The 25091-nt window shown below is 41.0% G+C and overlaps 2 protein-coding genes across 5 annotated transcripts in view; one reads left to right on the top strand and one right to left on the bottom strand.

Annotated features, from left to right (window-relative positions):
* The first annotated feature begins 16315 nt into the window (after window positions 1–16315).
* The window catches only part of LOC109621675 (uncharacterized), a 105649-nt gene continuing 96873 nt past the window's right edge, over window positions 16316–25091 (top strand). The window contains exon 1 of the mRNA XM_029870287.2: window positions 16316–17233. Within this exon, the coding sequence (XP_029726147.1) occupies window positions 16401–17233 (833 nt within the window). The 5' untranslated portion in view covers window positions 16316–16400. The remainder of the gene's footprint in view (window positions 17234–25091) is intronic.
* The window catches only part of LOC109621275 (carbohydrate sulfotransferase 11), a 103436-nt gene continuing 95719 nt past the window's right edge, over window positions 17375–25091 (bottom strand). For all 4 annotated transcript variants that reach the window (XM_062854535.1, XM_062854534.1, XM_020075804.3 and 1 more), the window contains exons 5-6: window positions 18927–19094; window positions 17375–18856 (exon numbers count right to left, since the gene is read on the bottom strand). In XM_062854535.1, the coding sequence (XP_062710519.1) occupies window positions 18470–18856; window positions 18927–19094 (555 nt within the window). In that variant the 3' untranslated portion in view covers window positions 17375–18469. The remainder of the gene's footprint in view (window positions 18857–18926; window positions 19095–25091) is intronic.

Genomic DNA, 25091 nt, shown 5'->3' with positions numbered 1-25091 from the left:
CAGTTCTACCACACAGAATCAGTGAACTGGCCTCAAGTCTTTGCCCTTAGTAGATGCCTTGGGGTCTAAACTTAAGGTTTAGGAGGGAGACGTTCACTTTCTATCGGGCAGTTTTTGCCAAATGACGATTTAGGGTGAGTTTCCTGTATACTAGGAAAAGTGGTTGTTAAATGTCAAACAGTTCTACCGCACAGAATCAGTGAACTGGCCTCAAGTCTTTGCCCTTAGAAGATGCCTTGGGGTCTAAACTTAAGGTTTAGGAGGGAGACGTTCACTTTCTATCGGGCAGTTTTTGCCAAATGACGATTTATGGTGGGTTACCCATATACAAGGAAAAGTGGTTGTTAAAAGTCAACAGTTCTACCACACAAATTCAGTGAGCTGGCCTCAAGTCTTTGCCCTTAGAAGATGACTTGGGGTCTAAACTTAAGGTTTAGGAGGGAGACGTTCACTTTCTATCGGACAGTTTTTGCCAAATGACGATTTAGGGTGGGTTACCCATATACAAGGAAAAGTGGTTGTTAAAAGTCAAACAGTAGTACCACACAAATTCAGTGAACTGGCCTCAAGTCTTTGCCCTTAGTAGATGACTTGGGGTCTAAACTTAAGGTTTTGGAGGGACACGTTCACATTCTATCGGGCAGTTTTTGCCAAATGACGATTTAGGGTGAGTTTCCTGTATACTAGGAAAAGTGGTTGTTAAATGTCAAACAGTTCTACCACACAGAATCAGTGAACTGGCCTCAAGTCTTTGCCCTTAGAAGATGACTTGGGGTCTAAACTTAAGGTTTAGGTGGGAGACGTTCACTTTCTATCGGGCAGTTTTTGCCAAATGACGATTTAGGGTGGGTTACCCATATACTAGGAAAAGTGGTTGTTAAATGTCAAACAGTTCTACCACACAGAATCAGTGAACTGGCCTCAAGTCTTTGCCCTTAGTAGATGCCTTGGGGTCTAAACTTAAGGTTTAGGAGGGAGACGTTCACTTTCTATCGGGCAGTTTTTGCCAAATGACGATTTAGGGTGGGTTACCCATATACAAGGAAAGTGGTTGTTAAAAGTCAAACATTTTTCCTACATGAAATCAGTGAACTGGCCTCAAGTCTTTGCCCTTAGAAGATGCCTTGGGGTCTAAACTTAAGGTTTAGGAGGGAGACGTTCACTTTCTATCGGGCAGTTTTTGCCAAATGACGATATAGGGTGGGTTACCCATATACAAGGAAAGTGGTTGTTAAAAGTCAAACATTTTTCCTACATGAAATCAGTGAACTGGCTTCAAGTCTTTGCCCTTAGTAGATGAATTGGGGTCTAAACTTAAGGTTTAGGAGGGAGACGTTAACTTTCTATCGGACAGTTTTTGCCAAATGACGATTTAGGGTGGGTTACCCATATACAAGGAAAAGTGGTTGTTAAAAGTCAAACAGTTCTACCACACAAATTCAGTGAACTGGCCTCAAGTCTTTGCCCTTAGAAGATGCCTTGGGGTCTAAACTTAAGGTTTAGGAGGGAGACATTCACTTTCTATCGGGCAGTTTTTGCCAAATGACGATTTAGGGTGAGTTTCCTGTATACTAGGAAAAGTGGTTGTTAAATGTCAAACAGTTCTACCACACAGAATTAGTGAACTGGCCTCAAGTCTTTGCCCTTAGTAGATGCCTTGGGGTCTAAACTTAAGGTTTAGGAGGGAGACGTTCACTTTCTATCGGGCAGTTTTTGCCAAATGACGATTTATTGTGGGTTACCCATATACAAGGAAAAAGGTTGTTAAATGTCAAACATTTTTCCTACATGAAATCAGTGAACTGGCCTCAAGTCTTTGCCCTTAGAAGATGACTTGGGGTCTAAACTTAAGGTTTAGGAGGGAGACGTTCACTTTCTATCGGGCAGTTTTTGCCAAATGACGATTTAGGGTGGGTTACCCATATACAAGGAAAAGTGGTTGTTAAAAGTCAAACAGTTGTACCACACAAATTCAGTGAACTGGCCTCAAGTCTTTGCCCTTAGTAGATGACTTGGGGTCTTAACTTAAGGTTTAGGAGGGAGACGTTCACTTTCTATCGGGCAGTTTTTGCCAAATGACGATTTAGGGTGGGTTACCCATATACAAGGAAAAGTGGTTGTTAAATGTCAAACAGTTCTACCGCACAGAATCAGTGAACTGGCCTCAAGTCTTTGCCCTTAGTAGATGCCTTGGGGTCTAAACTTAAGGTTTTGGAGGGAGACGTTCACTTTCTATCGGGCAGTTTTTGCCAAATGACGATATAGGGTGGGTTACCCATATACAAGGAAAGTGGTTGTTAAAAGTCAAACATTTTTCCTACATGAAATCAGTGAACTGGCTTCAAGTCTTTGCCCTTAGTAGATGAATTGGGGTCTAAACTTAAGGTTTAGGAGGGAGACGTTCACTTTCTATCGGACAGTTTTTGCCAAATGACGATTTAGGGTGGGTTACCCATATACAAGGAAAGTGGTTGTTAAAAGTCAAACATTTTTCCTACATGAAATCAGTGAACTGGCCTCAAGTCTTTGCCCTTAGAAGATGCCTTGGGGTCTAAACTTAAGGTTTAGGAGGGAGACGTTCACTTTCTATCGGGCAGTTTTTGCCAAATGACGATATAGGGTGGGTTACCCATATACAAGGAAAAGTGGTTGTTAAAAGTCAAACAGTTCTACCACACAAATTCAGTGAACTGGCCTCAAGTCTTTGCCCTTAGAAGATGACTTGGGGTCTAAACTTAAGGTTTAGGAGGGAGACATTCACTTTCTATCGGGCAGTTTTTGCCAAATGACGATTTAGGGTGGGTTACCCATATACAAGGAAAGTGGTTGTTAAAAGTCAAACATTTTTCCTACATGAAATCAGTGAACTGGCCTCAAGTCTTTGCCCTTAGAAGATGCCTTGGGGTCTATACTTAAGGTTTAGGAGGGACACGTTCACTTTCTATCGGGCAGTTTTTGCCAAATGACGATTTAGGGTGAGTTTCCTGTATACTAGGAAAAGTGGTTGTTAAATGTCAAACAGTTCTACCACACAGAATTAGTGAACTGGCCTCAAGTCTTTGCCCTTAGAAGATGCCTTGGGGTCTATACTTAAGGTTTAGGAGGGAGACGTTCACTTTCTATCGGGCAGTTTTTGCCAAATGACGATTTAGGGTGGGTTACCCATATACAAGGAAAAAGGTTGTTAAATGTCAAACATTTTTCCTACATGAAATCAGTGAACTGGCCTCAAGTCTTTGCCCTTAGAAGATGACTTGGGGTCTAAACTTAAGGTTTAGGAGGGAGACGTTCACTTTCTATCGGGCAGTTTTTGCCAAATGACGATTTAGGGTGGGTTACCCATATACAAGGAAAGTGGTTGTTAAAAGTCAAACATTTTTCCTACATGAAATCAGTGAACTGGCCTCAAGTCTTTGCCCTTGGAAGCTGACTTGGGGTCTAAACTTAAGGTTTAGGAGGGAGACGTTCACTTTCTATTGGGCAGTTTTTGCCAAATGACGATTTAGGGTGAGTTTCCTGTATACTAGGAAAAGTGGTTGTTAAATGTCAAACAGTTCTACCGCACAGAATCAGTGAACTGGCCTCAAGTCTTTGCCCTTAGTAGATGCCTTGGGGTCTAAACTTAAGGTTTAGGAGGGAGACATTCACTTTCTATCGGGCAGTTTTTACCAAATGACGATTTAGGGTGAGTTTCCTGTATACTAGGAAAAGTGGTTGTTAAATGTCAAACGGTTCTACCGCACAGAATCAGTGAACTGGCCTCAAGTCTTTGCCCTTAGTAGATGCCTTGGGGTCTAAACTTAAGGTTTAGGAGGAAGACATTCACTTTCTATCGGGCAGTTTTTGCCAAATGACGATTTAGGGTGAGTTTCCTGTATACTAGGAAAAGTGGTTGTTAAATGTCAAACAGTTCTACCGCACAGAATCAGTGAACTGGCCTCAAGTCTTTGCCCTTAGTAGATGACTTGGGGTCTTAACTTAAGGTTTAGGAGGGAGACGTTCACTTTCTATCGGGCAGTTTTTGCCAAATGACGATTTAGGGTGGGTTAACCATATACAAGGAAAAGTGGTTGTTAAGAGTCAAACAGTTGTACCACACAAATTCAGTGAACTGGCCTCAAGTCTTTGCCCTTAGAAGATGCCTTGGGGTCTAAACTTAAGGTTTAGGAGGGAGACATTCACTTTCTATCGGGCAGTTTTTGCCAAATGACGATATAGGGTGGGTTACCCATATACAAGGAAAGTGGTTGTTAAAAGTCAAACATTTTTCCTACATGAAATCAGTGAACTGGCCTCAAGTCTTTGCCCTTAGAAGCTGACTTGGGGTCTAAACTTAAGGTTTAGGAGGAAGACGTTCACTTTCTATTGGGCAGTTTTTGCCAAATGACGATTTAGGGTGAGTTTCCTGTATACTAGGAAAAGTGGTTGTTAAATGTCAAACAGTTCTACCGCACAGAATCAGTAAACTGGCCTCAAGTCTTTGCCCTTAGTAGATGCCTTGGGGTCTAAACTTAAGGTTTAGGAGGGAGACATTCACTTTCTATCGGGCAGTTTTTGCCAAATGACGATTTAGGGTGGGTTAACCATATACAAGGAAAAGTGGTTGTTAAAAGTCAAACAGTTGTACCACACAAATTCAGTGAACTGGCCTCAAGTCTTTGCCCTTAGAAGATGCCTTGGGGTCTAAACTTAAGGTTTAGGAGGGAGACATTCACTTTCTATCGGGCAGTTTTTGCCAAATGACGATTTAGGGTGGGTTACCCATATACAAGGAAAGTGGTTGTTAAAAGTCAAACATTTTTCCTACATGAAATCAGTGAACTGGCCTCAAGTCTTTGCCCTTAGAAGATGACTTGGGGTCTAAACTTAAGGTTTAGGAGGGAGACGTTCACTTTCTATCGGACAGTTTTTGCCAAATGACGATTTAGGGTGGGTTACCCATATACAAGGAAAAGTGGTTGTTAAAAGTCAAACAGTTGTACCACACAAATTCAGTGAACTGGCCTCAAGTCTTTGCCCTTAGTAGATGACTTGGGGTCTAAACTTAAGGTTTTGGAGGGAGACGTTCACTTTCTATCGGACAGTTTTTGCCAAATGACGATTTAGGGTGGGTTACCCATATACAAGGAAAAGTGGTTGTTAAAAGTCAAACAGTTCTACCACACAAATTCAGTGAACTGGCCTCAAGTCTTTGCCCTTAGTAGATGCCTTGGGGTCTAAACTCAAGGTTTAGGAGGGAGACATTCATTTTCTATCGGGCAGTTTTTGTCAAATGACAATTTAGGGTGAGTTTCCTGTATACTAGGAAAAGTGGTTGTTAAAAGTCAAACAGTTGTACCACACAAATTCAGTGAACTGGCCTCAAGTCTTTGCCCTTAGTAGATGACTTGGGGTCTAAACTTAAGGTTTAGGAGGGAGACATTCACTTTCTATCGGGCAGTTTTTGCCAAATGACGATTTATGGTGGGTTACCCATATACAAGGAAAAGTGGTTGTTAAAAGTCAACAGTTCTACCACACAAATTCAGTGAGCTGGCCTCAAGTCTTTGCCCTTAGAAGATGACTTGGGGTCTAAACTTAAGGTTTAGGAGGGAGACATTCACTTTCTATCGGGCAGTTTTTGCCAAATGACGATATAGGGTGGGTTACCCATATACAAGGAAAGTGGTTGTTAAAAGTCAAACATTTTTCCTACATGAAATCAGCGAACTGGCCTCAAGTCTTTGCCCTTAGTAGATACCTTGGGGTCTAAACTTAAGGTTTAGGAGGGAGACATGCACTTTCTATCGGGCAGTTTTTGCCAAATGACGATTTAGGGTGGGTTACCCATATACAAGGAAAGTGGTTGTTAAAAGTCAAACATTTTTCCTACATGAAATCAGTGAACTGGCCTCAAGTCTTTGCCCTTAGAAGATGACTTGGGGTCTAAACTTAAGGTTTAGGAGGGAGACGTTCACTTTCTATCGGGCAGTTTTTGCCAAATGACGATTTAGGGTGGGTTACCCATATACAAGGAAAAGTGGTTGTTAAAAGTCAAACAGTTCTACCACACAAATTCAGTGAACTGGCCTCAAGTCTTTGCCCTTAGTAGATGCCTTGGGGTCTAAACTTAAGGTTTAGGAGGGAGACGTTCACTTTCTATCGGGCAGTTTTTGCCAAATGACGATTTAGGGTGGGTTACCCATATACAAGGAAAGTGGTTGTTAAAAGTCAAACATTTTTCCTACATGAAATCAGTGAACTGGCCTCAAGTCTTTGCCCTTAGAAGATGACTTGGGGTCTAAACTTAAGGTTTAGGAGGGAGACGTTCACTTTCTATCGGGCAGTTTTTGCCAAATGACGATTTAGGGTGGGTTACCCATATACAAGGAAAAGTGGTTGTTAAAAGTCAAACAGTTCTACCACACAAATTCAGTGAACTGGCCTCAAGTCTTTGCCCTTAGAAGATGCCTTGGGGTCTAAACTTAAGGTTTAGGAGGGAGACATTCACTTTCTATCGGGCAGTTTTTGCCAAATGACGATTTAGGGTGAGTTTCCTGTATACTAGGAAAAGTGGTTGTTAAAAGTCAAACAGTTGTACCACACAAATTCAGTGAACTGGCCTCAAGTCTTTGCCCTTAGTAGATGACTTGGGGTCTTAACTTAAGGTTTAGGAGGGAGACGTTCACTTTCTATCGGGCAGTTTTTGCCAAATGACGATTTAGGGTGGGTTACCCATATACAAGGAAAAGTGGTTGTTAAAAGTCAAACAGTTCTACCACACAAATTCAGTGAACTGGCCTCAAGTCTTTGCCCTTAGAAGATGCCTTGGGGTCTAAACTCAAGGTTTAGGAGGGAGACATTCACTTTCTATCGGGCAGTTTTTGTCAAATGACGATTTAGGGCGAGTTTCCTGTATACTAGGAAAAGTGGTTGTTAAAAGTCAAACAGTTGTACCACACAAATTCAGTGAACTGGCCTCAAGTCTTTGCCCTTAGTAGATGACTTGGGGTCTAAACTTAAGGTTTAGGAGGGAGACATTCACTTTCTATCGGGCAGTTTTTGCCAAATGACGATATAGGGTGGGTTACCCATATACAAGGAAAGTGGTTGTTAAAAGTCAAACATTTTTTCTACATGAAATCAGTGAACTGGCCTCAAGTCTTTGCCCTTAGAAGCTGACTTGGGGTCTAAACTTAAGGTTTAGGAGGGAGACGTTCACTTTCTATCGGGCAGTTTTTGCCAAATGACGATTCAGGGTGGGTTATCCATATACAAGGAAAAGTGGTTGTTAAAAGTCAAACAGTTCTACCACACAAATTCAGTGAACTGGCCTCAAGTCTTTGCCCTTAGAAGATGACTTGGGGTCTAAACTTAAGGTTTAGGAGGGAGACATTCACTTTCTATCGGGCAGTTTTTGCCAAATGACGATTTAGGGTGAGTTTCCTGTATACTAGGAAAAGTGGTTGTTAAATGTCAAACAGTTCTACCGCACAGAATCAGTGAACTGGCCTCAAATCTTTGCCCTTATTAGATGCCTTGGGGTCTAAACTTAAGGTTTTGGAGGGAGACGTTCACTTTCTATCGGGCAGTTTTTGCCAAATGACGATTTAGGGTGAGTTTCCTGTATACTAGGAAAAGTGGTTGTTAAATGTTAAACAGTTCTACCACACAGAATCAGTGAACTGGCCTCAAGTCTTTGCCCTTAGTAGATGCCTTGGGGTCTAAACTTAAGGTTCAGGAGGGAGACGTTCACTTTCTATCGGGCAGTTTTTGCCAAATGACGATTTAGGGTGGGTTACCCATATACAAGGAAAGTGGTTGTTAAAAGTCAAACATTTTTCCTACATGAAATCTGTGAACTGGCCTCAAGTCTTTGCCCTTAGAAGATGACTTGGGGTCTAAACTTAAGGTTTAGGAGGGAGACGTTCACTTTCTATCGGGCAGTTTTTGCCAAATGACGATTTAGGGTGGGTTACCCATATACAAGGACAGTGGTTGTTAAATGTCAAACAGTTCTACCACACAAATTCAGTGAACTGGCCTCAAGTCTTTGCCCTTAGTAGATGACTTGGGGTCTTAACTTAAGGTTTAGGAGGGAGACGTTCACTTTCTATCGGGCAGTTTTTGCCAAATGACGATTTAGGGTGGGTTACCCATATACAAGGAAAGTGGTTGTTAAATGTCAAACAGTTCTACCACACAAATTCAGTGAACTGGCCTCAAGTCTTTGCCCTTAGTAGATGCCTTGGGGTCTAAACTTAAGGTTTAGGAGGGAGACGTTCACTTTCTATCGGGCAGTTTTTGCCAAATGACGATTTAGGGTGAGTTTCCTGTATACTAGGAAAAGTGGTTGTTAAATGTTAAACAGTTCTACCACACAGAATCAGTGAACTGGCCTCAAGTCTTTGCCCTTAGTAGATGCCTTGGGGTCTAAACTTAAGGTTCAGGAGGGAGACGTTCACTTTCTATCGGGCAGTTTTTGCCAAATGACGATTTAGGGTGGGTTACCCATATACAAGGAAAGTGGTTGTTAAAAGTCAAACATTTTTCCTACATGAAATCAGTGAACTGGCCTCAAGTCTTTGCCCTTAGAAGATGACTTGGGGTCTAAACTTAAGGTTTAGGAGAGAGACGTTCACTTTCTATCGGGCAGTTTTTGCCAAATGACGATTTAGGGTGAGTTTCCTGTATACTAGGAAGGAGGTTGTTAAATGTCAAACAGTTCTACCACACAGAATCAGTGAACTGGCCTCAAGTCCTTAGTAGATGCCTTGGGGTCTAAACTTAAGGTTTAGGAGGGAGACGTTCACTTTCTATCGGGCAGTTTTGCCAAATGACGATTTAGGGTGGGTTACCCATATACAAGGAAAAGTGGTTGTTAAAAGTCAAACAGTTGTACCACACAAATTCAGTGAACTGGCCTCAAGTCTTTGCCCTTAGTAGATGACTTGGGGTCTTAACTTAAGGTTTAGGAGGGAGACGTTCACTTTCTATCGGGCAGTTTTTGCCAAATGACGATTTAGGGTGGGTTACCCATACACAAGGAAAAGTGGTTGTTAAAAATCAAACAGTTGTACCACACAAATTCAGTGAACTGGCCTCAAGTCTTTGCCCTTAGTAGATGACTTGGGGTCTAAACTTAAGGTTTAGGAGGGAGACATTCACTTTCTATCGGGCAGTTTTTGCCAAATGACGATTTAGGGTGAGTTTCCTGTATACTAGGAAAAGTGGTTGTTAAATGTCAAACAGTTCTACCGCACAGAATCAGTGAACTGGCCTCAAGTCTTTGCCCTTAGTAGATGACTTGGGGTCTAAACTTAAGGTTTAGGAGGGAGACGTTCACTTTCTATCGGGCAGTTTTTGCCAAATGACGATTTAGGGTGGGTTACCCATATACAAGGAAAAGTGGTTGTTAAAAGTCAACAGTTCTACCACACAGAATCAGTGAACTGGCCTCAAGTCTTTGCCCTTAGTAGATGCCTTGGGGTCTAAACTTAAGGTTTAGGAGGGAGACGTTCACTTTCTATCGGGCAGTTTTTGCCAAATGACGATTTAGGGTGGGTTACCCATATACAAGGAAAAGTGGTTGTTAAAAGTCAAACAGTTGTACCACACAAATTCAGTGAACTGGCCTCAAGTCTTTGCCCTTAGAAGATGACTTGGAGTCTAAACTTAAGGTTTAGGAGGGAGACGTTCACTTTCTATCGGGCAGTTTTTGCCAAAAGACGATTTAGGGTGGGTTACCCATATACAAGGAAAAGTGGTTGTTAAAAGTCAAACAGTTCTACCACACAAATTCAGTGAACTGGCCTCAAGTCTTTGCCCTTAGAAGATGCCTTGGGGTCTAAACTCAAGGTTTAGGAGGGAGACATTCACTTTCTATCGGGCAGTTTTTGTCAAATGACGATTTAGGGCGAGTTTCCTGTATACTAGGAAAAGTGGTTGTTAAAAGTCAAACAGTTGTACCACACAAATTCAGTGAACTGGCCTCAAGTCTTTGCCCTTAGTAGATGACTTGGGGTCTAAACTTAAGGTTTAGGAGGGAGACATTCACTTTCTATCGGGCAGTTTTTGCCAAATGACGATATAGGGTGGGTTACCCATATACAAGGAAAGTGGTTGTTAAAAGTCAAACATTTTTTCTACATGAAATCAGTGAACTGGCCTCAAGTCTTTGCCCTTAGAAGCTGACTTGGGGTCTAAACTTAAGGTTTAGGAGGGAGACGTTCACTTTCTATCGGGCAGTTTTTGCCAAATGACGATTCAGGGTGGGTTATCCATATACAAGGAAAAGTGGTTGTTAAAAGTCAAACAGTTCTACCACACAAATTCAGTGAACTGGCCTCAAGTCTTTGCCCTTAGTAGATGACTTGGGGTCTAAACTTAAGGTTTAGGAGGGAGACATTCACTTTCTATCGGGCAGTTTTTGCCAAATGACGATTTAGGGTGAGTTTCCTGTATACTAGGAAAAGTGGTTGTTAAATGTCAAACAGTTCTACCGCACAGAATCAGTGAACTGGCCTCAAATCTTTGCCCTTATTAGATGCCTTGGGGTCTAAACTTAAGGTTTTGGAGGGAGACGTTCACTTTCTATCGGGCAGTTTTTGCCAAATGACGATTTAGGGTGGGTTACCCATATACAAGGAAAGTGGTTGTTAAAAGTCAAACATTTTTCCTACATGAAATCAGCGAACTGGCCTCAAGTCTTTGCCCTTAGTAGATGCCTTGGGGTCTAAACTTAAGGTTTTGGAGGGAGACGTTCACTTTCTATCGGGCAGTTTTTGCCAAATGACGATTTAGGGTGAGTTTCCTGTATACTAGGAAAAGTGGTTGTTAAATGTTAAACAGTTCTACCACACAGAATCAGTGAACTGGCCTCAAGTCTTTGCCCTTAGTAGATGCCTTGGGGTCTAAACTTAAGGTTCAGGAGGGAGACGTTCACTTTCTATCGGGCAGTTTTTGCCAAATGACGATTTAGGGTGGGTTACCCATATACAAGGAAAGTGGTTGTTAAAAGTCAAACATTTTTCCTACATGAAATCTGTGAACTGGCCTCAAGTCTTTGCCCTTAGAAGATGACTTGGGGTCTAAACTTAAGGTTTAGGAGGGAGACGTTCACTTTCTATCGGGCAGTTTTTGCCAAATGACGATTTAGGGTGGGTTACCCATATACAAGGACAGTGGTTGTTAAATGTCAAACAGTTCTACCACACAAATTCAGTGAACTGGCCTCAAGTCTTTGCCCTTAGTAGATGACTTGGGGTCTTAACTTAAGGTTTAGGAGGGAGACGTTCACTTTCTATCGGGCAGTTTTTGCCAAATGACGATTTAGGGTGGGTTACCCATATACAAGGAAAGTGGTTGTTAAATGTCAAACAGTTCTACCACACAAATTCAGTGAACTGGCCTCAAGTCTTTGCCCTTAGTAGATGCATTGGGGTCTAAACTTAAGGTTTAGGAGGGAGACGTTCACTTTCTATCGGGCAGTTTTTGCCAAATGACGATTTAGGGTGAGTTTCCTGTATACTAGGAAAAGTGGTTGTTAAATGTTAAACAGTTCTACCACACAGAATCAGTGAACTGGCCTCAAGTCTTTGCCCTTAGTAGATGCCTTGGGGTCTAAACTTAAGGTTCAGGAGGGAGACGTTCACTTTCTATCGGGCAGTTTTTGCCAAATGACGATTTAGGGTGGGTTACCCATATACAAGGAAAGTGGTTGTTAAAAGTCAAACATTTTTCCTACATGAAATCAGTGAACTGGCCTCAAGTCTTTGCCCTTAGAAGATGACTTGGGGTCTAAACTTAAGGTTTAGGAGAGAGACGTTCACTTTCTATCGGGCAGTTTTTGCCAAATGACGATTTAGGGTGAGTTTCCTGTATACTAGGAAGGAGGTTGTTAAATGTCAAACAGTTCTACCACACAGAATCAGTGAACTGGCCTCAAGTCCTTAGTAGATGCCTTGGGGTCTAAACTTAAGGTTTAGGAGGGAGACGTTCACTTTCTATCGGGCAGTTTTGCCAAATGACGATTTAGGGTGGGTTACCCATATACAAGGAAAAGTGGTTGTTAAAAGTCAAACAGTTGTACCACACAAATTCAGTGAACTGGCCTCAAGTCTTTGCCCTTAGTAGATGACTTGGGGTCTTAACTTAAGGTTTAGGAGGGAGACGTTCACTTTCTATCGGGCAGTTTTTGCCAAATGACGATTTAGGGTGGGTTACCCATACACAAGGAAAAGTGGTTGTTAAAAATCAAACAGTTGTACCACACAAATTCAGTGAACTGGCCTCAAGTCTTTGCCCTTAGTAGATGACTTGGGGTCTAAACTTAAGGTTTAGGAGGGAGACATTCACTTTCTATCGGGCAGTTTTTGCCAAATGACGATTTAGGGTGAGTTTCCTGTATACTAGGAAAAGTGGTTGTTAAATGTCAAACAGTTCTACCGCACAGAATCAGTGAACTGGCCTCAAGTCTTTGCCCTTAGTAGATGACTTGGGGTCTAAACTTAAGGTTTAGGAGGGAGACGTTCACTTTCTATCGGGCAGTTTTTGCCAAATGACGATTTAGGGTGGGTTACCCATATACAAGGAAAAGTGGTTGTTAAAAGTCAACAGTTCTACCACACAGAATCAGTGAACTGGCCTCAAGTCTTTGCCCTTAGTAGATGCCTTGGGGTCTAAACTTAAGGTTTAGGAGGGAGACGTTCACTTTCTATCGGGCAGTTTTTGCCAAATGACGATTTAGGGTGGGTTACCCATATACAAGGAAAAGTGGTTGTTAAAAGTCAAACAGTTGTACCACACAAATTCAGTGAACTGGCCTCAAGTCTTTGCCCTTAGTAGATGACTTGGGGTCTAAACTTAAGGTTTAGGAGGGACACGTTCACTTTCTATCGGGCAGTTTTTGCCAAATGACGATTTAAGCGGTCTTCTCACTTTACCGGGCCGGGACCGTGCCGGGCCCCGGCCGTGCCCCGGTCATCGATTTCTTTCTAACGATATCTGTGGCGTGCTTCTCACTAGCCCGGACGGGGCCCGACCGAGCCCCGGCACGGTGTGATGTGAAACACGCCATAGTAATCGCATGTAAGAAATCGATGACCGGGGCACGGCCGGGGCCCGGCACGGTCCCGGCCCGGTGTAATGGGAATAGCCCTTTAAGGTGGGTTACCCATATACTAGGAAAAGTGGTTGTTAAATGTCAAACAGTTCTACCACACAGAATCAGTGAACTGGCCTCAAGTCTTTGCCCTTAGTAGATGCCTTGGGGTCTAAACTTAAGGTTTAGGAGGGAGACGTTCACTTTCTATCGGGCAGGTTTTGCCAAATGACGATTTAGGGTGGGTTACCCATATACAAGGAAAGTGGTTGTTAAAAGTCAAACATTTTTCCTACATGAAATCAGTGAACTGGCCTCAAGTCTTTGCCCTTAGTAGATGACTTGGGGTCTAAACTTAAGGTTTAGGAGGGAGACATTCACTTTCTATCGGGCAGTTTTTGCCAAATGACGATATAGGGTGGGTTACCCATATACAAGGAAAGTGGTTGTTAAAAGTCAAACATTTTTCCTACATGAAATCAGTGAACTGGCCTCAAGTCTTTGCCCTTAGTAGATGAATTGGGGTCTAAACTTAAGGTTTAAGTCTAAACTGGCCCCAAATCACATTAGTATTCTATCAGAGGTGATCTTTTGCGGATATGCTACATTTTTCATGTGATGCTACATTTTTCATGTCATGCAACAACTTTCATGGCATGCACTTTTTATATCATGCAACGTTATTGTTATAAGTGACATACAACCAATACTAGTACTCTCATGAAGGTGACCCCAAGTAACCACGATGCTGGAAGCCTCATTGAATGCTGATATACGGTGCATTTAGAGCAAACATTACTTTACATGCAAACTTAAAGTTGATTTAAAGTGGAAATGGGCAATTATGCGACTGCTCCAAGATTATACCAGTTTAATCTTAATTTGATTCTATAATTGCCCACTTCCACTTTAAATCAACCTTAAGTTTGCATGTAAAGTAATGATTGCACTAAATACACCGTATATCTGCATGCAATAAGGCTTCAGCACCGTGGTTACTTGGGATTTTACAGGCATGCAACATTTTCCATGCGATGCTACAATTTTCATATCTGCAACATGTCAGCTACATTCTCTCTATTGTTTGACATCCTACCCACATTAGTATTCTATCAGAGGTGATCTTTTGCGGACATGCTACATTTTTCTTGTGATGCTACATTTTTCATGTCATGCAACAACTTTAATGGCATACACCTTTTGTATCATGCAACATTATTGTTATAAGTGACATACAACCAATACTAGTATTCTCATGAAGGTGACATTTTACAGGCATGCAACGTTTTCCATGCGATGCAACAATTTTCATATCTGCAACATGTCAGCTACATTCTTTCTATTGTTTGACATCCTACCCACATTAGTATTCTATCAGAGGTGATCTTTTGCAAACATGCTACATTTTTCTTGTGATGCTACATTTTTCATGTCATGCAACAACTTTCATGGCATGCACTTTTTGTATCATGCAACATTATTGTTATAAGTGACATACAACCAATACTAGTATTCTCATGAAGGTGACATTTTACAGGCATGCAACGTTTTCCATGCGATGCAACAATTTTCATATCTGCAACATGTCAGCTACATTCTTTCTATTGTTTGACATCCTACCCACATTAGTATTCTATCAGAGGTGATCTTTTGCGGACATGCTACATTTTTCTTGTGATGCTACATTTTTCATGTCATGCAACAACTTTCATGGCATGCACTTTTTGTATCATGCAACATTATTGTTATAAGTGACATACAACCAATACTAGTATTCTCATGAAGGTGACATTTTACAGGCATGCAACGTTTTCCATGCGATGCAACAATTTTCATATCTGCAACATGTCAGCTACATTCTCTCTATTGTTTGACATCCTACCCACATTAGTATTCTATCAGAGGTGATCTTTTGCAGACATGCTACATTTTTCTTGTGATGCTACATTTTTCATGTCATGCAACAACTTTAATGACATACACCTTTTGTATCATGCAACATTATTGTTATAAGTGACATACAACGAATACTAGTACTCTCATGAAGGTGACATTTTACAGGCATGCAACGTTTTCCATGCGATACATTCTTTCTATTGTTTGACATCCTACCCACATTAGTATTCTATCAGAGGTGATCTTTTGCGGACATGCTACATTTTTCTTGTGATGCTACATTTTTCATGTCATGCAACAACTTTCATGGCATGCACTTTTTGTATCATGCAACATTATTGTTATAAGTGACATACAACCAATACTAGTATTCTCATGAAGGTGACATTTTACAGGCATGCAACGTTTTCCATGCGATGCAACAATTTTCATATCTGCAACATGTCAGCTACATTCTTTCTATTGTTTGACATCCTACCCACATTAGTATTCTATCAGAGGTGATCTTTTGCGGACATGCTACATTTTTCTTGTGATGTTACATTTTTCATGTCATGCAACAACTTTAATGGCATACACCTTTTGTATCATGCAACATTATTGTTATAAGTGACATACAACCAATACTAGTATTCTCATGAAGGTGACATTTTACAGGCATGCAACGTTTTCCATGCGATGCAACAATTTTCATATCTGCAACATGTCAGCTACATTCTTTCTATTGTTTGACATCCTACCCACATTAGTATTCTATCAGAGGTGATCTTTTGCGGACATGCTACATTTTTCTTGTGATGTTACATTTTTCATGTCATGCAACAACTTTAATGGCATAAACCTTTTGTATCATGCAACATTATTGTTATAAGTGACATACAACCAATACTAGTACTCTCATGAAGGTGACATTTTGGAGGCATGCAACATTTTTCATGAGATGCAACATTTTCAATGTCATGCAACGTGTTTTATATCGTGCAACATTTTTAATATCGCATGACACAACATCGCATGACGCCTACATAAGTATTCTTATGGAGGTAACGTTTTGCGGCATGCAACATTTTTTTTGCTATGTAACCATACCATGCAACATTTTTCATAGCAATGCAACTTTTTCACGTTGCGCAACATTTTCAGTTGTTGCGATGGATCGGACACATGTTTTACAGGATTAATCTTTTATCGGTACAAAGTCACCCCTTTGTTCAAGTACGGTACAAAAACTGGTTGTTAGATTCCCACCAACCAGTAAAAACACGGAAAAATAAAATTGGTTGATGAAAGCTGGTTGTTAGATTCACAGAAGTCTGGCAGCACTGTTTTGCACCACGCGCGCAATCGAAGTTTGTTTTTGTTTTGATCGTATCGGGCTTCTCGGACGGGCAGAAAGAAGACTAGTAATAAAACATCAGTGATCATGGCCCTCATATCCCCGCCGAGTGACCATCTGAACGAAATCCCCAGAAGCCTACTGGACAGGCTGCTGTTTGTGGAAAGGATCGTGTTGGGTCGGAACAGTTCAGTGCTTGCTGTGATTACCGCGGATCGCCAACTGCTGGAAGTGAAAGAACGATCGATCGTCGCCTGCGTTGATTTGGGTGGTGGGAGTGGGGTTGAAGACGTTGGACGCAGTGTGCATGAACCGCCAGTGGTTTCTAGCATTTTTGGAACATTGTCCCCAAAAGAAAGTGATGAGAGTAGGGACCAAAGGATCGTTTTGACGGTGTTTCGTTCATTCGATGGATCGGACAGAAAATTGTTCTATCTGTTGGAACTGGATAGAAAGTTGCTAGTCGTGGAAAGGGAACAAAGTCCTTGTGTGAAATTTGTGCTTCGTGAATCATTCGAAGGATTTATCAAACTTTTGATAACGGAACGAGATGACCGAGTCGGGTGTCCGGTTATAAAAATCTATGTCGAACAACAGCTGGAACCGATTGTAACCGACTTCCACGCACACCGGGTGGAGTCCAGTGCTGCCAGTGTGAACAATTTCACCTGTTTCCACGAGATTTTGAAATCGTTGAAAGAGCGCGTGAATCAACGGCGGGCGGAGTTGGCCGCGCTTCAAACTGTGACCGGGGAGTTGTTCGAGCGGATGAATGGGCAGTTGAAGCATGTTCCCAGCTTGCTGCGTACGGAGAATCCCGACGAGAGACAGCCTCTGGTGAAGTACGGAGACGTTTGGACCAAGGTGCATAACGATCGGCTGGTTATTGGAGTTCCGGTTTTCAATTGCACCTATAAGAGGTAAGTGTGCCGTATACCTACTGTCGTGAATTGGAGGGTTTAATAGTTATTTGGGCAACAAGTTGCAAAAGGATGTTTTCAGAACGATTCGTACACTTTATCAACGATGTCATCAAAATGAAACTAGTTATTTTGTTCTACTTAAGATGATTCTTATCGTTTGAAATGTATTTATTATTGCCATTTTTATTTGGAATTTAAATTCATTGATCTACAATTGATATCTTTCTGCTCATCACATTTTTTTTTCTCCTACACCTTGCGACTTTTGTTTCCTACTTAATGTTGGTAGCTTTCTTTCAATTGATTATTTTTAAGTAACGCTCGATTTTATAATTGATCGAATTTATGCGAATTGATCGGTTTTTTTTCTCTTGTTTCTAAATTGATACTCTTCAAAATTCGTTGATTGGTATTGTCAACTAACTGCAACATAAATGATCAATGCAATGTAAACTGCTAAACACTAATGAAAATTCAACTATTTGTCTTTTATGTTCTCTTTTTGTGTAAGGTTGGACTTTGGTGTTGTTATTATATTCTACTTATTGAATACTCTAAAAAGCAGGATAGTTCAGAGCTTGAAGCTATATATGTATTAGGAAGTCAAATTTCAGTAAGGAAATTATTCATTGAGATCTCTGTCCGATGCATGCGTTCTTCGCAACATAAGTTACAACAACGATAATTTAAGTTTAGATCCATCTAAATTTGAGCATTCAACAGTGCCTATCCGAAAATTAAATTGACTAAATAATGAAATCTACAGCTCTTATTACCAATTATGTATATCTGTTTCCCCCCGAATTAATAGACAACTTACTCTGGACTTTCACTGAAAATCTAGATAAGCATTAGATAGTTTTTATTCTACGCATTTCTCGTGAATACATAGTTGTTGTATGATAAGAAAATTATGTTTTTGGCCAAAATTCAATCGTAGAAAGAGAAGCTGCTGTTATAATTTTGTATTTTTCCTATGTACTAGTGGACGTTCAAAATTGATTTCACTTCACTGATATAAAATATATATTTTTGCGATTCTAGGAAAAGTTTCTTTGCATCAGTTGCTATTTGCTGTCATTCTCTCGCGCGGTAATATCAAAACTGATGTCAAGGCGGTGCACATTAGTTACGCAACGCTAAAAAGTAGAACCGCTACGTAATTCATGGACAACGTCTAGGTCTGTAGGCGATCAGTGTAATTTGATGATTCTAAAACAAACGAAACCCCTTCTAGCGCCCCCGTCCGCTGAAGTAGTCATCCGTGCTGTATCCGAACAGTTCAAAGTCGTACTTGTAGTACTCGTACAGGCATCGGACCTGCTCGTCAACCAGTTCGGTGAACAGTTTCACCACCAGGTCGTTGGTGTGGGCCCCCTTGCCGGCGTTCCGCCACTGGGGCTTTATCATGTGCCCCAGCTGCGCCACCGCTATCAGGTAGTTTTGGTCCTCCTCCAGGGTTTCGAATTTGGCTATCACATCGTAATGGAAGAAACAGGGCGTACAGAAGTACGTCACCGGAATCCAGTGCATGTCGATCTCGGTGTGCGGATGCCGGACCTCGTCCAGCAGGTAATTGACAAACTCCGAGAACGTGGGATACTTTTGGGTATTCCAAGGCTGCAAAAGAAGTAAGAAATAGAAAATTTTGTTTCTTGAATTTCCTAAAAGTGTGGAGTTTAGTACTTACCTGACCCTTGGCCAGCTTGCGATACTTCTGGATAATCCGGATGCCGAGCTTGTGGTGGTGCGAGTTCGGCAGTGCGTATTGGATTTTGTCCTTGTAGGCGCTAACCAGTCTTTCAAAGGGGTGTCGCACGATCACGAACGAGATCGAACCGTTGATGGCCTCGCGGAGCTGCAATGGACAGATTTAATTTTTGTTTTAAGCGTTTTACAAACATATTTAAGGTTTCATATAAAAAATCTTGCCATAGAGTAAGAGGCAAAGAGGGAGTGGAAAAATCGTGAAAACTGTTTTAAGTAATTGAACAGCCCCGTGATACCTTAGAGCATGGTTTCCCAAACTGTGGGTCGCGATCCCCCAGGGGGGTCGGCGGCGTTCATCCAGGGGGTCGCGAGGGACAGTAAAATATTGCGCTGTAACAGACAAATGAGGGAATTTCTATGATGGGGTCGCGAAAACTACGTCAGCTGGCACAAGGGGGTCGCGCGACCTGAAAGTTTGGGAACCTATGCCTTAGAGAAATTCTTGGGAATTGGCTACCCCCTTCGCATAACAGTGTCATCTTTACTGTGTTTCCTGTTCACACGGGACTGTTATGCGAATAGCAGTTGGGTTCTCTTAAAATTTCTCTCTGGATTCCGCTTGATTAACTTTTCGCGATTCCATCTGGTGTTGCTCATAGAATTTACCAAGGAGTTTTTACTGGGATTTCTATCGGAGTTTGTTCAGAATTTGTCCCTGAGATTTATACTAGACCACCTCCTAGTATTTCATCAGTAGTTTTTTACAAAGCTTCCGGGGTTTGTTCCAGAGGTTTTACATGTATTGATTCATTCTGAATTCTGCAGGGAATTTCCTCTTGAGCTCGTGATTCGGCAAACAATTTGATTGTTGTAGAAAACTTTACAGTTTGTAGTATGAATATCTACTCAGAAATGTAGCTCAAGTTTACTGCAATGAATGAAAAAGTATTCCAATGTGTACTGTTTCTTTCATTCGAACATGAGCTTTTCTACATGTGTGTAAATACAAATATTTGTCCCGTAATTTTCTAACTGCCACCGGCTACTGGAAGCCCTTGATTCCGAAGAGGAGTTGAGAATTTCTCCGAATGATAATTCGAAAATTAAGTTAGATCAAGAAGAACCGTGGATAACCATGCTAGCATAAAAAAGGAGGGCTTCATGATCAAGCAGATATTCATAATAAGCTGACATTTTGCATCCTGAGCTCTCAAGATTTATTCCGGGATCTCAATAGAAGAGAGTTGTCTTACAGTTATTCTCTCGGGATTCCTCAAAAGATTTTTCCAATGTTCCTACAAGAATTGTTCCTAGGATTTCAATGATTTCTTCAGGAGTTTTTTCACGAAGTTTCTGCAGGAGGTCCTACCGGGATCTTTTTTTTTCCAAAGTTCTGGACTCTGGTTGTCTTTTTTTCAATAAATTTCTGTAAGTTTTCTTTTTGAGTTTCTCCCGGGATTTTTGCAGAAGTTTCTCTCGAGATATTTCTATTAGCTTCTCAGAGGATTTCTCTTCAAGTTTCATTTGAGATTTCTGACGGAGTTTCTCCCGAGGCTTCCCTTAGAAGATTCCTTCCGGTGTTGCTCCCGAAGTGTCTAGAAGTTTTTCAATATTTACCCCGGACTTTCTCCCAAGATTATTTCCGGGTCATTTTCCGGACTTCTTTTCAAGATTTCTACAGGAGTTATTGCTGAATTTGTCATGGAGTTCTTCCTCAGAGTTGAAATTCCGGGGAAGAAATATCGGAAGTAATTCAGGTCGAAAGTATGCGAGAGACTCCGGAAAGACCTACTTTGTTGTTCTTCTGCAAAGTGACGTAAGCGACATTGACAATTTTATTACATCTTCGTTTTTATGTATTAAACTCTTGGTCGTTCTCAATGTTTTCTTCCATAGATGCTAGATTACCACTACATCTTGCATTTACCACAGTTTTATTATTTCACCAGATATATATCAAAAGATGTCGAAACTTGGAATGGCGCTTACGTCACTTTACGGAATTACGGCAGTATTGGAATAATCGGAAATATGGAAATTGGAACATATCGGAATGTAAAATTCTGGGTGTAATCTATAAAAAAAACTCGAGGAGAAAAACCGGGGGAAGCTAGACAAAATCCCGCGAGGAAACCCCGGAAAACTCTCTGGAAGAAATCCCTGGAAGTTCTTCCGCAGAAATCTCGCAAATAATTTTAGCGAGAAACTCTGGGAGCAGCTGTGAAAGAAATCCCAAGGGATGCTCCTACAGAGATCCCGTATAAAAACTCATACAGAATCCTGAGAGCAACTCTAGTAGAAATTCCAGAAACAACTCTCGGAATTCCAAGAAAAATATCCAAACTCTGACAGTAAATCTGAAAAAAAAACTGTAGAATCTTGGGAGATAGTCCTGGGGAAATCCAGAAAAAGAAATCCGGCAAACCTCCAGGAAAAAAAGTTAATAATTTAAGGAAAACTCAGAGAAATGTCATGAGAAGAATTCTCCCGCAGAATTCTCGCAAATATCTCGAAAATATTGGAAAACAAACACGGAATCCACTTGGAAAAATTTCTAAAGGAACTTGGATAAAATTTGGAAGAATCTTCGGAAGAAATTCAGCGAGAAACTCTGGGAGCATATCGGGAAAAGCTATGAAAGCAACCCCAAGGGATGCTCCTACAGAGACCCCGTAGAAAAACTCATACAGAATCCTGAGAGCAACTCTTGTAGAAATTCCAGAAACAACTCTCGGAATTCCAAGAAAAATATCCAAACTCTGACAGTAAATCCGGAAAAACGCTGTAGAATCTTGAGAGATAGGGGAAATTACCTATTCTCGGCCGTTTTGTTCCTTCGTCTTAGGGGGTTTTTTGAAACCTATTGATCTCAGAGTTGGTCTCAAATCCTTCCCAACTAAGCTGAATTATATGGCCAAGTTTCAGGCAATTTGGCTGACAAAAACACCCCATGACGAAGAGAACAAACCTGCCGATAATATCCATTGTCACCCTAGTCCTGGAGAAATCCAGAAAAAAAAATCCGGCAAACCTTCAGGAAAAAAAAGTTAATAATTTAAGGAAAACTCAGAGAAAGGTCATGTGAAGAATTCTTCCGCAGAAATTTGGAAAATAACTCAAAAATATTGGAAAACAAACACAGTAAACCACTTAGAGAAACTTCTGAAGGAACTTAGATTAAATTTGGAAGAATCTTCGGAAGGAATTCAGCGAAAAACTCTGGAAGCATATCGGGAAAAGCTAATCCCGAGAGATGCTCCTACAGCGACCCCGTAGAAAAACTCATACAGAACCCTGAGAGCAACTCTAGTAGAAATTCCAGAAACAACTCTCGGAATTCCAGGAAAAATACCCAAACTCTGGTAGTAAATCCGGAAAAAGCTGTAGAATCTTGGGAGAAATTTAGAAAAAAAATCCGGCAAACCTTTCAGAAAAAAAAAACCGGTAATAATTTAAGGAAAACTCAGAGAAAGGAAGAAATCTGTAAAAAAAGTCCAAAGAATCTTGTGGAACGGAATGCCAACATTGCTACACCGCTAGAAACCTTTGGAATTAAACACTCAACGCTTGAAATAGTTACTACTTTTATCCATACAGAATGCTCTATTTGTAGTGTGTTTAAAAGCTGCACAGTATTGTTCCGATTTTATCACGCCCCTTTTCAAAAATGTTTTTAAATATTCTACAACGCATTTTAAATATGTTTAACGTTGCAAATCGCGTCTTCAACATTCACCTTAAAGATGAGGGGGAACACTTGCTCTCAAATGTAACAGCAAATGAATGAAAAATGAAGGACTGACGCGCGGAGGCCGTGATAAAATCGGAACATTACTGTAGTGCAGCAAACTCGTTTTTGTTCCACAGGTAGTCGTAAAAAAGTCGTAAACCTCAAAATTTCTTCTTTTTATTAATGTGACTCCCAAAATTAACCAGTTCAGGAGGAAAACTTACTCCAGAAGAAAGTTGGATAGTAGGGTACTCAGATAACGCAGGTTTGCGGCAAGATCTAGAAATTCCTCTCCAAGGATTTCTCCAAGAACTCCGCCAAAAATTGCTTCTGAAAATTCTCCTTGAATTTCTTCCAGGGTTACTTCGCAAAATTTTATCTAGGATTTCTCCTGGGAATCTTTTTTAATGTTTTCTTGTGGATTCTTTTCGTGATTTCCCGCGCAATGCTTTCAATGAATCTTCCAGGGGTTCTTCCCAGTTTTTCCCTAAAAATCGTTCGAGATTCCTGCCTGACCGACATTCATTCCGCGGTTTCTCCTGGAGCTGCTTGAGGATTTTATCGAAGACAAATTTCTCAAGGACTTGTTCTAGATCTAGAGATTCACTCGAAGTTTCTTTTGCGATTTCTGTAGCAGTACATCCACTAATTTTTCAAGAATTTCTAAAGTTCCTCTCGGGTTTTTTTTTATAGAAAAACTTCTCCCGGGGTTCTTCGCTGGATCATTCCCGTAATCGGCGTAATCCATCCAGGAATTTCGTTTAAAGAACTTTCCGGAATTTCTTTCAGGATTCCTTCCGGAAATTTATCCCGGAGTTCCATTCGGTATTTTACCTGGCAAATTGTTCACGGAGTTCCTTCCGAAATTTCTGCTGGCATCTGCTGGCATACAATCTCTTGAAAAAATACGAGAGAATTCCTCCCGAAATATCTACAGGAATTCCTCCTCTGAAACCCGGTAGAAATTGTGGGAGAAATCTTCGTACTAGTTCAAGTGCAACACCGATTGGAATTTCAGAAAGAATTCTTCCCAGAAAGAACAATTTCCGATAAAACATTCTTGCAAACTCCTTGGTGAAATCCCGAGATAAATTTCGGTACAAATACTAGCATAAAATTTGGAAGAAATTCTAGAACGCGAGATGGAATCCGTCAATGAACGGAAAGAATCCCGGGAAGAGTTTTACTTTGAATTTCGGAACAAGCCCCAGTAGAAATCCCGAGAGGTGTCATATATAAATTACGTAACGAACATATCTCTCGTAACTTTGAAAAATGTGATTATAAGTAAGTCATCCACGTGACGCTGGGGTTGGGTTTTAAATGCTTTAACTGATTGTCGTTCCAATATGTAAAAAAATGCAAAATTTACATTCCTTCTTTCCAGCGATGTCTCCAGGGATTCCTACAGGAATGCTTGCTGGAATTGTTCCAGGAATTCTTGCTGAGATTTCCAGAATTAGCAGCTAGTTCCAGAGATTACCCTAAAATATCCGCCATGGATTTCCCAAGGATTTTTTTAGATATTCCATCATAAATTCCTCTTGTGATTCCTGCGAGAATTCCCATTACTGGACGAACATTTGAAAAGGGCCTATCTGCTTTGCGTAAACAAACATGTTTTTGTCTCTGTAGGGCCCATCTGCATCCACCCACGCACATCAACACCGTTATCAGAAAGAGTGTTCTTCAAGCTATCTGTTAAGGGTGTTGATGTGCGTGGGTGGATGCAGATGGGCTCTGCAGAGACAGAAACATGTTTGTTTACAAAAAGCAGATAGGCCCTTTTCAAATGTTCGTCCAGATTAGTAATTTTTCAGAAATTTGTAATGGGATTCCTCCTTGGATTCCTCCATAAATTGTTGCTGCGAATCCTCCATGAATCTTCTTCTTCTTCTTCTTTTTGGCTCTACGTCCCCACTGGGACTTGGCCTGCCTCTCTTCAACTTAGTGTTCTTCGAGCACTTCCACAGTTATTAATTGAAGGGCTTCCTTTGCCTGCCATTGTATGAATTTGTATATTGTGAGGCAAGTACAATGATACACTATGCTCAGGGAGTCGAGAAAATTTTCCCGACCGGAACGGGAATCGAACCCGCCGTCTCCGGATTGGCGATCCATAGCCTCAACCACTAGGCTAACTGGAGACCCCATGAATCTACTGGGATTTTTCTAGGAATTTCTGCTGGCATTTCTATGGTAATTTCTCCGGAACTCCGTCCAGGAATTCTTCCGGAGATAAGTTTAGGAATTCTTTCAGATATTGCCCTAAGAATTTGTTCCAGATTTTCCTTCTGTGATACCACTACAAGTTTTTCTTGGAATATCTGCAGGAGCTTCTGCTAATAACCTTTCAAAAATTGTTGCTGGTATTCCGGCAGCATTATTTCTAGGAATTTATACAGGAGCTTCTCT

The sequence above is a fragment of the Aedes albopictus genome, chromosome 2 (genome assembly GCF_035046485.1).
Source record: "Aedes albopictus strain Foshan chromosome 2, AalbF5, whole genome shotgun sequence".
Taxonomy (NCBI): domain Eukaryota; kingdom Metazoa; phylum Arthropoda; class Insecta; order Diptera; family Culicidae; genus Aedes; species Aedes albopictus.
The sequence above is the reverse complement of the archived record's forward strand: the minus strand, read 5'-3'. Positions and strand labels throughout refer to the sequence as shown.